Source organism: Rhea pennata, chromosome 1, assembly GCF_028389875.1.
Source record: "Rhea pennata isolate bPtePen1 chromosome 1, bPtePen1.pri, whole genome shotgun sequence".
Classification (NCBI taxonomy): domain Eukaryota; kingdom Metazoa; phylum Chordata; class Aves; order Rheiformes; family Rheidae; genus Rhea; species Rhea pennata.
The window spans coordinates 114,648,324-114,662,423 of record NC_084663.1 but is presented as its reverse complement, the minus strand read 5'-3'; the positions used below and the strand labels follow the sequence as shown (position 1 = coordinate 114,662,423).

The following is a 14,100-nucleotide window of genomic DNA, read 5'->3' as shown; positions in this document are numbered from 1 at the left end:
CTTCCTGTTTGCAAAAGGCTGGTGACTAACTTGTTGTTACCTACAGATGTAAAATTTTATTTTAATGATTTTTTTTTTCCTTTCCTGGGCAGGATTTATGTGGGCATCATTCATGTGATACTCTGGGAATGGCAGACGTTGGGACCATATGCTCTCCTGAGCGCAGCTGTGCAGTGATTGAAGATGACGGCCTCCATGCAGCTTTTACAGTGGCTCACGAAATTGGTATGCAGTGCCTTTTCTGTTCCCTTGCCAAATCAAACACTTGTAACAGCTGCATTAGTAACCAAAATACTTCACAATTAATTCCAGATTTCCCCTGGTCCAGATACTCACTTGGGGATTAGGACTGTATACATATGCACTTCAGGGTTAACTAATAAGGGATCAGAAGGCAAGTGAAGGTGCACAGTAGGTGTTTCCTTTCTAACAGTGTCATTTTTAAGCAGTAGTTGAAGTGAAAATTCAAAGGTTGCTGCTACTGTCCAAAAATGTCAATACGTGTCCCTGTTGAGAAAGCGTTCGGCCCGTCTATTGTACTGAACATGCGTTTAGTTCATATACAGTGGAAAATAACTCACCTTCTTGAACTACTGGCAGGGTCTATTGTTTCAAAACATTTACTTGGGGTGATACATTCTCTGCAGATAAATGTTTTGTGGAGAAAACAGCATTCTGATCTTCTTTATATATTATTGAAATTCTACCTTTATGGTAGAATGTGGTACTGGTGTGAATCCTAGAGTCAATGAAACAGTTTTTAGGTGATAGAGATTTGGGCAAAAAAAATATTTAATTCTGTGCCAGTTTCAGTCTTAGTGAATTTACTGTAGAAGCCTTGCATGTCCCCTTCAGAAGGATTTAAGACAGAATTAGTGGTAGAAGAAAGCTTATTTTACGGGATGTTACATCTGTCATGATATATTCCTTGAGAGAGGCTGCTGCCATCCTGATTGTTCTTAATTTACTAATGTTTTGTGAGCTGTGTTCACAAGAAATATGAAGGCTATTCGTTTTAGTGAGTGAATAGCACTTTAAAAGTGGAAAACAGTCTCTTTTTCTTTTTTAACATTCTTGGAAGGAAATAACAAGGAAAGGGGGACTTTCAGAGAGAGCCAGTTTCTGAATGAGCCAGTACCTCATGCCAAACCAAAGTAAAGTTTTCTTTGGGAGTATCACTGCAGTAGTTCAGTTTTCAGCTAGCTAGCAGGTAGAGCCTCAGAGTTCTGGGCAGTGTACATGCCTGTCTCAACAATCAGAGGTCACCACATCTGAAAAAGCAGTTGGCATCAATGTTTAAGGATCCTAAATCTACTACTCTTAAGTTACCACGAAGAAATGGAATCTGGTGGCTGGAGGGGTCATTTGCAGCATGAAAGTACAAAATATTATGACAGAAAGAGTCCCCAAACCTGAAATTTTCTTAATAAACAAAATGCTTTGGTAGTAAAAGAGAAAGCCTTCTGAAATCACTAATTCAGAGCATTTGGAGATAGGTACAACAACGAGTTGAATATAACAACATCACATGAGTTTAGTGGCATCAATCCTGGATGCTGTGAAGCTAATGACCCATCCCGAACCTGGTCTGGAACTGGGGCAAATAGGTACACTGGCAAACTTAACCTATCATACAAAGGCCAGTCTGTCAGAGGGACTGCTTGTTATCTTCTTACCTCCAGAAGTGGTACATACTGCTGAAGGTTAGTGGATGTTGGCAAGGTTGGATGAGGGACCTTCTTATGATGCTACTATTGATGTGTGTGTTGTGTGGTGAGGTCGTTAATACGTCTCAACTACCATTTTATCAGCAATAAATACCCTTTTTCATACATCAAAAAAGAAAGGACATAGATCAATAAAGATAGCAGTAAGTAGGCATATTATTATCTTAAACTTCATACAACAAAAATGTAAATACAAGTGAATTATTTTTAGTGATCTCAAAGTGCGTTTTTGAAAAAAGCCAGTTTCATACCTAGAAGTTTACAAAAATCCATAAAAGCTATAATTTTCAATATAAAAAAGGCAAGAATTGAAACAGTTGGACAAATAAGTACCCTAATGGACAAAAAAACTTGAGTTTGAGGTTTTTTAAAATAACATCCCTTTTTTTCTCCTCACCATAAGATTTTAAGAAAGGAGGGGTGTCAAGTCACAGAATGATCTTTGTGTGTGTGGCCCAAAGTGGGAGAAGTTGAGAAGAAAACATAGCTAAAATTGCTTATTTTGAGTACTTACATTAAATTAAAGGTCAAGGAAGGATGAAAAATAAAAGTGTGGCATGGATACCCTTTAGTTAAGCACTTTGGGAAAAGCCTTGCTTTATTTTGGTTGGAGACCAGATTTCTTCCTACAATCTTGGAGTCTTAAAAGACCCCCCTGTCTTGTGGGTAGGGTGTAGGTTTCAGTTTACAGCAACTTAGTTATTCAGTGGAATTCACCTTGCAGAGTAGGAGATGCAGAGGGGACTCTAAGGGCTATAAACCTGGCTGCTCCTTTCTGTGTGTAGGATGAGTAAGGGGAGCCACTAAGCAAAATGGAGTTGCTGTCTGCAGTTTTTTACACAGCCCTGTCGTGTGCGGCCCTGTAGTAGATGCAGTATCATTAATGTGGACTTGATCCTGAGAACAGTTGTGTGTCCTCACTTTGACTTCAAGGGGATCTGAACGCTCCTGTTTCCTTACTGAAGGATTCAAGAGCATTTTTCAAGATCATATTCTTTCTCTGGAGGACAACCAAATAATATGAAACTGCAGCTCAGCCTAACGGGATGATGAACAACCCAAGGGTTCAGGTGGGATACGTGTACAGGAAGCCAAAAAGCAGCCTGCTACAGAATAAAGCCTGCCGCTTCTGCTGCCAAGGTTTCTACCACATCATGCCTCAGATCTTTATTTTATTTATTCAAATAAAACAGATGAATTTTGACCAGTGGTTTTTGAAAGGAAGACTATGAATGAGTGGCAACAGTAGGCAAAACCTCCAAAGAGCTATAAACAAAAGCAAAGAAAGAAGTAGATACAACCAAATTCTTTGTACACTGGTTAGCTGACAGTTGATAAGATACGGAGAAGACTGATCTGTAAAGACTGGCAAAGATCTGAATCTAGTCCTAACTGTGTATAGGAAAATCTGGAATGATTTGTGTCAAGTGCAGAAAATGGGGATAATACAACAAAAAACAATACTGATAAGGAGGCCTTGTATCTTTGAAAGCAATAATCCAATTTCTCCCTAGAGTAAAAGGAAGCAGTGCAAATAGCATGAATGTTATTTTTTAAATCACAGCCTATAAAAACATTTTGCCACTAATGCTGAAGCCTTATGTGGTTATTTTCTTGCGGGGGACATAGTGCTGTCAGTGTAGACAGCAGCTCTACTGTCACAAAAGTAGTTTTATTACTGTCATGCTATACAAATAGAAAGAAGATGACAAATAGACATGTTCCAGAAAGAATCATGAAAAGGCCAAATAGGTTGGCCAACAAACAATAACCAATAGGTTATTGGTATGCCAATAGGTGAATGACATGTGCCTTGATGTGCCTTGATGGAGTGACAACTGAAGTGAGTTACTCTCTTGTTGAAGTTTTAAAACATCTTGATTAAAATGAAAGAGTTCTGGGAGCAATTAGATACTAGATCCTTCATTGGTAAAGAAAACAGAATTTTAAAAGTAGTTTCTATTGGAGAGGTAAGTGGAAAGCTTTTTAAACATTAAGGCTTCCGTATTATTTTGGCTCTGTCAATTTAGAGTTAATTTCCTGAACATTTCTACCTTAATGAAGGTTGTCAAATCTTCTGAATTCTTGCCTGAACTCCTGAGTTCAGCTCCATGTTGTGCCATGTTGGTGTCTTTTGTGACTTTAAACCTCTTTAGCTTTGCTAGGATATCTGAATTAGCTTGAGCGTGATTTGTGGATGTTGTCTAAGTCTTTGTGATCATCAGCCCATGGTCTGTAAAATAATGAGGCTTCAATACTTCGCACACCTTCCTAGTTCACAGAGATGTCTGGAAAAAAAACATTAAAGAATCCGTAATTGCCCTCAGTCTCAACATTTATTTAACCTTTTTCTAGGTTGTTTTTTTCTTATGTGACCGTGCTGGCATATTACTCTTCCATATATCAACTATTAAAATAACTGCCAGGAAATAGAAGTAGATAGGTTTAATACTTACTCCAGTACTCAGTCTTTTTTTTTTTTTTTTTTTTTTTTGAGGATTTGTTCCTTTTACAATATTGACGTATAAGACAGCCTGTGTGCCGCCTGAAGATAAGCATGATCTGACACCATTAAAAGACACAGGAAATCAATTTGAAGTTGATACTTAACATTTCTGACAGGATATACCTTATACATTACAGATCCATATTTTGTAGCCTCCCGTTGCCTTTAGGGATGCAGTAGTGCTCAGAAGCTTCTGCTGACTTCAGCCCCTGCTGTGCTGGAGTCTCGCGTGCTTCAGTGCAGACAGCCCACATCCTAAAGGGCTCATTGTCTACGGAAAAATGAAATGGGAAGAGTTCAAGAGAGAAGAAGTGGAGCTACTGCTCGTTCTGTCAATGCGTAATTGGAGTACAGAGATTTAGTGATTTGCCCAAATCACATAGGAAGTCTCAGGGAAAGCCAAGAATTAAACTTGTCTCTTGAGTTTCAATCCAGTCCTTAAATACAAAAGCATTCTTCCTGCAGTCTGTAAGCAGGCAAAGCTCTGGTTTAGTTCAGTATGGGTTACATGAGCCTAATAACTTGCAAAGGTATTCTTAAATTATATTTATCTTTGTTCTTTCCATCAGCCTTACAGAACACTTTTTTTTTTTGAAATAAGAGATACAGATCTGCCTTTTTGCTCAGAGTCTTAGTGTTCATTTGATCTTTTGCAAAGTTCCTTTTTCTCTGTTATGTAGTCATGCTGGCCTGCTACTCCTGCTTGTATCCCTCTGAGTTACGTAGTTTACTGATGTTCTTTCCAGTATTTTATTTTCAGAATGTAACTTAAAATTTGAAACAAAGAGCTAATTAAACCTCTGTTTATTAATTTTCTTCATCTTCTTTCATGTGATTTTATTGTAGAGAAGGGAAGACTGAAGGGAGACAAATGCAGTCTTCAAATATGTTAAAAATAGTTGCAAAAACACAGGTAGTAAATCATTCTCCATGTCCACCTGGGATAGTACAAGGGAAAATGACCTTAAACTGCAGCAGGGGGGATTCACTTTAAATGTTAGCCAAAATCATCTAACCATGAGGACAGTTAAGCACAGGAGCAAACTGCCTGGGGAGATTGTGGAATCTCCGTTGCTGGAGGTTTGCAGGAGCAGCCTCGGAAAACGTCTGTCCAACATGGCTTGGGGGTACCTGGTCCTGGTACCTGGTCCTAGGGTAGTGGGAACAACATGATGGCTTTTCTGCAGTCAGAGCCTCATTTTCTATGGTTTTGTGATGCTATCACAACTTCCTCTCCAGCTCTGTTAAATATGTGCATGTTTAATAGCCAGGAACTATACAGAAGCCAAAACTGGAGAATAATATGTTTAATACTGAAACTTTTTCAACATGCCATCGTTCTGTGGCATTTGCCATCATTGAAGACAAAAATATCATGAGCGCTGTGCACAAAGTTTGGTGCTTTATTACACAGTGTAATTTTATGTGAAAGGAACCATTTGAGAAGGCAGGTATCACTCTTGGGTCCTTACTCAGGCAATTCACTGAAATACACCATTATATTGAATTCTGAGTGACTTGAAAGTAGCTGTTCAGAGCCTGACCCTGAACTAGTACTCTGAGCCCTCTGCAGAAAGAGGGCCATGCCTAGCGTGTCTAACCTTATATAATCTCTGTATCTAAACCACATAACTCTGACCATTCTCCAGAAGAAATGAAAACCAGTAACAATGTGACTGGTATTTAAGTAGTAGTCTTGCTTTAAATTTCTATAGAAGAGTCAAAAAAAACTTTCTTTGTCTAGTTTCATGTTTTACCCCATATGCTTATTTTGTATACACTCAAAGTAATTAAATTCACAGTCATCTTGTGTTTGCCGCTGCTCCACATGTCGCCCTTTGATTTTAGGGCTGTCAAAGTAGAGCAGATAAGAACAAGCTTCAGGCTTGGCAGGAACAAATTTTTTGTAGCCCTCCATCTCAAGGGGTATACATTGCCACGGCCACAGAGTCTCATAGGCCCATGAAAAGTGGTGAAGGATGTCTGGCTTTCCGGCTACTTTTCCTTTGTGACAGATGAAGTTTAGACAAATATCCAGGTAACTACAATTAGGCAGAATTGCTTTCTTAAGAAAAGAGAGAGAGAGAGAGATTGTACTTGTCAAAATCTTCTCTGAAGACAAACATCAGGAAAATTAATTTCTTCTCTTTGCACCTTTTTTAAAGTTCTGTTTAAAATTCTGCTAGCAAAAGCATATGGATTAAGCTCTCATGAACATATCCTCTTTGGTTAAGAAGAGAAGATAAGGACTCAGCACTAAGTCTTCATGAGAGGTGAAGAGTAAGGCTGAAACTTTAGCTGATGTTTTGAAACACAAATATGAGCTGTACAGATGGTTGCTGGTTAATGCCAGTTTAAATTTTGGCTAAAAATTCTTGGCTTACCCAAGAATATTTTTATTAACTTGTAATATTATACGTAATATATAATAATTGTTCCACCTGCTGCACATGTTGTATTAAAACTAATCGTTCTTTAGTGAAGCTGAGACAGTTTGTAATGGGTTTTGTCTGGAAAAATGGAGACACAGAAGGGTGAAATGGATACGATTTAGAAAAATTGAATACCCAGGTTCTGAATATACATGAGCTTTTCTTTATCTACCATTTACTTTTAAGTCTGAGTCAGTTAGGAATCTTTGCCATCTTCCAGGCTGTAAAGCAATTCTGACAGAGAAGTAAGGGAATTAAAAGCAAAATTCTCAGCTAGAGACTTAAGGAAGCGACTCAGACATAGCAGCATCATTGCCTGAGTTTTGCTGTCTCAGAGGTTTTCTGGAGTTGTGTTGACCTTTGTGTATGAGTAACCTCACGAAAGGGTACATTAAACAAGGGCTATGCTTTGAAAAGCTGCAATGAATCCCGAAACATAGTAACTTAAAGCCAGATGTACAGAGTGAGGTATCAGTGCCTCTGCAATCATAAAGGAATTTAGAGTGAAACCGGGTCTTGCCTCATGCTTCAGAATGATGGTTGTTATCAAAGTGAGCTTTGGCCATGTGTGTCTGTACTCATACCTTCTGTATTGCAGGGGAGAGCAGGGACTGCTTTTCTCCATGGCAGATAAACATTACCAGTATGGTGATGTAGTTTTCATGCTGACAGAACTTCAAGCAGAGAGAGAAAGGCAGAGTTTCCCAAGAAATAACCGGCGGGCAACGCAATGTATTCGTACTTACACTCTCTACTCTCCCAGAGTTCATTCATTCACCATGAACTGCAGCAAATGTTATTCTTTGTGAGTTACTCTTGAGTTGGAGTGACGTAAAGTGATAATCGCTATATCCCACTTTTTCAGTAAAATTAATACTCCTCTACAAGCTCCACAGATAAGGGTAGTGGATAGTACTACAGACCTCCAAGACCACATCTTTTAGTGATTGCTTGAGACTCTGTGGACATAATGGTCTCCAATTGCATAGTCTGCATTGCTTGGACAGAATTTTGTCTGCAAATCTGCTCTCGGACAGGGTGTATGTATCTGTGATCTCGCTCAGAAGTCTGTTATAACAAGCCATTCTCGTAGAAGTTTGTTTCACATAAAGTCTGCAGGACTGGTATAAGAATGTCTGATTGTGGCTTTTTTTTATGTCTGTTCCTGAAAAGAAACTGCAACTCAGACTATTGTTTCATTCAGCCTGAAGAATTCTTTTCAGACAGAAATATTACAAAACTGCCTCTGGGCTGGAGGTTTAAAAGAGAGAGAGATTTTTTTTCTTTTGCAAGTGATGGATAGCAGTCAAATAAGAGAAAATTGGCAGGAAAGGTCAAGTATGAACAAAGGGCAATAGTTAGTTTTAGATACTGTGCATGTTTTTTTGCGAGCTTGTGCAACCCAAAACACTTCTGTTTTATAAAATACAACTTTATAAATCATTAGTGCTTACGTCCATCATTTTTATGTACAATTCCCATGACTTCAAAAGATTTTCCACCTATGAGTGATATCAGGATGTGGCTGTTAATGAGGAGCCAACTGCTTGCACAAGTTAGAAAAGCAATACATGCAAAAAGAAATGGTTTTATTTTAAACCACATAATTAAAAATAATAATAATAGAAAGAGCAAGAGGATGATCCAGAATGTATGGTCTGGTGATTAGACCAAATAATGTCAAGCAAAGAGGTTCCTGAGGGCGAGTGACTCACTGGCTATTCTTGGGCAAATCATTTGACCTTCTTTTGTACCTCAGTCATCCCCACTGGAAAATTAGGTGAAAGGCATGACCTCACTGAAAAACAGATGCTTCATCCAAGCTGAGCTTTTCTAAGAAAACAAATTACAATGCCTGTAGCATTTTTTAGCATGCTGTGTCACTTTGCATGTGGCCTGTGGTCAAATATAGTGGAAGAGCTGTACTTTGGTGTGCTGTTCAGTTCAACTACATAGATCTGTAGATGTCCATTACAGCCCTTTTTTTAACTGAAGAAAGAGCCACCACAATATGCTTTTTTTTTTTTTTAACAAAAGCTGCATGTTGCTTACTATACATTGTGACTGCTTTTCTTTTACTCCATTCCTATACATGAGACAGAAGTGGAAAATAAATGTAATCAGTAATTTTTGCACGTTGTTGATTCAGAGAACCTGGCAATGTGTTTTAAGAAAACTTAGAAATATCCAAACTTCTGTTTTGCTCTCCAGTTCCCCTGGGAAGAAAATGACTGTAGTTCAATGTACTTTGCCACATATCCAACATAACTCTGATGTGGTCCATATATACCCCCAGAGCTCTTTGGTGCAAATTAATTTTCTCTTTGTATCTTGGTATTTAGAGAGGATTTAAGTTTTAGCTGACTTGTTATAAATGCTTTAGAGTATTCCCACCTTACTTAAAAAATATAAGCCCCAGTCCTGTAAGGTGTAGGAATTCCTGTTGGTCCCATGGATTTATCATCTTCTGCTGGGCTATAATAGTAGTTAGTCTTCAATATGTGTTGGGGGTATAGAGGCCTGGGTAGTCCAAGGTCCTCTCTTCAGAATGCAGAGTGGGCAAGTGAACTGGGGTCCAGGGCTTGGTGACTCATGTTTGACACCTTTCATTTATTGCTTCAGGATCTAAACAGACTGAGCCATGCCAGAAGTCCCTTGCAGGTGACATTCCAAAATACTGTAAGGCTCAAAGTCCGCACGTTGCTTTGGTACTGGTTTTAACAGATTACTAATGCAGTTACACCTTCTCTCACCACAAGGTGGGAAGGAAGGTTGCAAAGAAAGGCTCTCGGTCCATTTAGATGCTGGATCTTTTTGTTGCTTGGGAAGAAAACAATTTACAGGAAGGTCAGCTCCTCTTCACTTGCATGAGGGTAAACCCTACCCCCTCTCCATCTGTTTCTGTTACCATTTTGTGCATTCCTACAGCATAACTTAACTAAACACCATCCTGCTGGTAAAATTATGTCATTTTCACTCAGTGGGAACTGTCAACACCAGTAAGATGCTTCATTAAGGAGAAAACATCAGATGATCTACTAACTCAGTCTTGATCGGTCATCATTTTACACAGCTGCTGGGAGCCTTTATTTCTTTATTCAAGGAAAAGTTTGAAGTTCATAGTAGTACAAAATGGTGTGGTGCTAAAATTGGCACCATTTTTAATAGCCTTCGTTATAAGATTTGTGTTCCTTACGTCTTAGTTTTATCCATAGCTTTCCCTCTATGCTTACATATAGGATCCTGTAATCTCTTCAGTTTCGCTCTTTTGCTAGGAAGCATCCTACCAGCAACTGGCAGTAGCAACTCTAATGCCCTGAGCTCTGTGTGGCAGTGTTAGGCATGCAAGTGTCAGTGTGTCTGCAGGGGAAGCTTTCTAGACAAAAAGGGAAGTGTCTTTATCTCCTGGATACAGAAGGACAGAAGACACAGGTATAGAATTACTTCATATTGCTCCTACTGTTGTGCTAAAAAGAGCCTACTTTAGCTCAGCGATATTTAGAGGTTAGAGATAACTGTGATATTCTGAATTTTGATCATTTTTTGATCAGTTTTAATGAAAAACAAGGCTTCGTAGAGTCATTGGAAGTCTTTCATATATTTTAATCTGTTTTAGTTTGTTCAGAATGCTTTAAAAGCTGAAATTAGGATGGAGAGAGAGGATTATGATATGAATTAGACTTTTTAGTCCCATAAAATGCTTTGAAAATTGCATTCTCGATGTTCGTAAACACACATACAAAGCCAAGAGCAAAATCTTTATGGTTAGATAGAATAGTATTCAATGCCATGCACAGATAGTGCACCCACTAGTGTCAATGATTGAATACTGGCTGTCAGAACTGTATATTTTCTAAATCACCTGCTACTTACTGCCTTGCTTCTTAGTGATAATTGTTCAAAGAAATTTTAATACTATTTTAGAAACATAAATAATGAGAGATTTGCAAATGCTTTGGGAAGCCTCTCCTCAAAAAGACAAAGTATGCCAAAAAATGACAAGTTCTTGTCATGCATTAGAACGATGGTCTAATTTAATATAACAAAAGTCCCGGCAGTTAATGAGGTATGTCCTTGGCTTAGCCCATTTATCATCATAAAGTTACACTGCACTCTAATTAAAGGTGAAGCCAGTAGCTTAACCCTTTCCGTAAGAAGACCCTGTTTCAGTCTCCTCTGATTTTCCAAAGTATTTGGGCTAAAATGTTCTGTGTTGGATAGCTACCTGAGAAGCATTTCATTTTGTTTATTTATTTTGCATTTTTCTACAGAGTCTCTCCAGCTGTTTATGAGAGGGAGATTGATTTGCAACCATTTTATTGAGAAATTTGCAGTCTCTATGCTTTAGTGAAAAGCTTGAAATTTGGCTGCAAGCTTTCTTGTGAGGCATGTCCCTTTTTCTGTTTGTTTGGAGAGGGGAAAAATGGAAGAAAGGTACTTACAGGCCACTGTTCAGCAGTGAAATTCTGCACAGCAGCATGTCTGAAACATGCTGCAGCTCAGGGCTGGAGGGTCGGTCAGTGCTGGAGAAAGCACATAGGAAAGACAAAAGTATCTTTCCGAAGCCAGGACTGGTGAAGTTGGTGCAAGGAGGAGATTGCACCCACAAAAACTGTGTTAAAAGTGTCATGGATAACAGAGAACCTCATAGATGTCAAAGTTGCACATTCAGAAGCATCAGCATTAGCAGGACCTGCGCAGATCTGCAATGTAACGTCTTATATGATCATGTTTATGTGGGATCTCTGTCCTGTAAGTTGAACAAAATTGTGAAAAGTGAAGTACAGTTATGCAAGAATGTAATTCTTATAGAAAGTGAGGTTGCTTCTTATATAGGTAGGTGTTGCAGAACAGTACCAGAGAGCATTAAGACACTTGAGTTCTGCCCAACAAAAGTAAGTGCCTTCACGTCAGAGTTTTGGATGGTTCTGAGTGGTGCTATGAAATGTTGAGTACTCTGAAAAGTTAAGTTATCAAACTGCTAATTCACACCCAACTATTATTCATATCCTATGTTGAACATACGTTGTATGCTGCATAATGTTAATCAGCTCTACTTTTAAGAACAGTCCTACAGCTTTTAGTATTCAAACAGAACTTAGTACTATGTCCAGTGACTCAGAAATGAAGCCCCCTTTTTCAGTAGCAGGACCTCGTTATCTTATTTCACAAACATGCTGCAGTGAAGTAGTTTATTGCAATGTTGCAGCTATGGTCTGTCTTGAGACATTGGATACAAATGCATTCCGCTTGCAACTTGGAAGTTGTCTCATTGAAAGCTGTTATAGTGAGACTTAGGTCTAACTAGTGTGACATTTTTGTGCTTGCTGGGCTAATTTTGTGCAAATACTCCTGTTTAAGTGATTGGAAATATATGCATATTTAAGTGCACAGATTTAGGTAAATCATAAAAAATTGGCTGAAACCTCTAAACTCCTCTGCAAAGCAGCGTGTGTGCAGACCTGATTTACGTTCAGGGGTTCAAAAAGAGCTAATATATGTGGCTAAGGCGCTGTTTAGCAAACTCTTGCTTGAGTTAGCAGAACACTGGTGAAACTTGCTACGAGGAGTTACTTAATGTCAGCAGAAAGTGGTTGTAGTTATATTACTACTAGGCATATGTCAAGGTTCATTAGCACGTCAGCTGTGCTTGTAGTTCTTCTTAAACATGAGGTGTGACCTGGTGCCATTCAGTGCGTTAACATGAGTAGTACAAACATGGAGATAACATCGTGTAGAAAGACAGCCAAAACCAACATTGTCTTCGTATTTCCTGAAGACACTCTTTGTTGGTGTGTAAGGCTGGCAAAGTCAGAGGCAGTCCTCGTTGGCAAAGGAGCTGCTGATTCATGAAACCCTTAGCCTTACGACACTTTCAGAGGATTTGTTCTGTAGGTTGGAAGTGGTGCACGGATTATATCGTTATTCTGTGAGAGGAATGCAGCTATTTGAAATAATAATCGTACTGCAGTATTATTTTGTTCAACACCAACATTTGGCTTAAATAAAACAAAGCAGAGGTTTTCATCTATTCAGCAAGCAACTGTTTGCGTCAATTTTTACATGGTGTTATATCAGATTGAAACTTGACGTGAGCCTACTGTTACTCAGTTGTTTCTGAATGTAGAATAAAGGTAGTAGAATCTGGCCCATGTATGATAAGTATTACCAAAAGAAAGTCTTTGTACCTGTCAGAAAAAAATAATCCCAAACCTTGAATATAAAACAGGTTGGTAATTAGGCATGCGTTCAGTGTAAAGGTTTGATTCATTACATTCTTGCGGCAATGTGTTCGTGAACTTAACAATGCAGAATTGCATTAGCAGACAGTAGCAAGGAAAGGGAGTTTAATAAGCTTGACTCTCATCAGGGATAACCTAAGCTGCTTGAATAAATTCTTACTGGTATTTATTATACTGCAGGGCGTTTTCTTCAAATACGAGCTGTGTTTGAATATCAGTGAAAGTGTGCATGTGCGGGGAAGAGGGAAAAAAAAAGAGGCATGCTCTCTTCATTCTCCTTCCCACCACGCCTCAGGTGGGGGATTCAGTAGCCACAGAATTAAGATTGGCTGTTCCCATCCATAGTCATTACTAGCACAAGTAGAAATGGCAGATCAAGGTCCTCTTGTCACTTTACTCAGCTCTATCCTGAGGTCCGGGACCCAGCACCAGCAGGAGGGAGGCTGCTGGGTAGGTTGGCTTCTCCCACAGGACAGAAACACTCATCGCTGGTCTTCTATACTTTTAACACTAATTTCTGGTCAGGTGGCTATTTCCAAATCTCAGATATTGCAAGACAGTGGGTGCTACCCCAATCTCTCTCCTCTTGACTTCTTCCCCAGGCTGGTCAAAACATCATGAGAAAAAATTTATGTACAGCAAATCGGTATTTATTGATTTTCTTCTTCTCTGGCCAAGATTGTAGGTACTATAATTGTTATTACTGTTGTCAAGGCTATTACTATGAATATCAGTGCATTATGTCCTACCATCAGTATTCCTACTTTTGTCACCTCTTAACTAGTCTACAGTAGTTACACCTAAACATGAAGTCTGGGGTACACATAAGGCTTTAAAATATTACAGAATAGTTTGCATCTCTTCATCCACACAGGCTATTGTGGGAGCATAAGATTTATTTCTGTGCAGTGGCTTTCATGGGTAGTCTCTGTCCTTATCATTAAAGCACTTAAGCTCTAACCTTGGAATTCTGGCTAATCATCTGCTGGCCTTGGTTGAAGGCGATGAATGATAACTTTGGGCCGGACCTTTCTGCAGCTTGGTACTCATTCATAATCTTCTACCTCTTGGATAGTAAGTTGGCTGTGAGATAATCCAATATGGGAGTGGAAATTAAACCTGACATTTATAGGGGGAAACAAAGTATGTTACCTGCAATCTGTTATTGTTGCTCACAGACTAGAGAAGATGAG

The 14,100-nt window shown here is 38.9% G+C and overlaps 1 protein-coding gene across 1 annotated transcript in view; it reads left to right on the top strand.

Moving 5' to 3' along the window:
- The window catches only part of ADAMTS5 (ADAM metallopeptidase with thrombospondin type 1 motif 5), a 43,605-nt gene that overhangs the window by 11,707 nt on the left and 17,798 nt on the right, over positions 1-14,100 (top strand). The window contains exon 2 of the mRNA XM_062575447.1: positions 93-225. Coding sequence (XP_062431431.1) covers positions 93-225 — 133 coding nt within the window. The remainder of the gene's footprint in view (positions 1-92; positions 226-14,100) is intronic.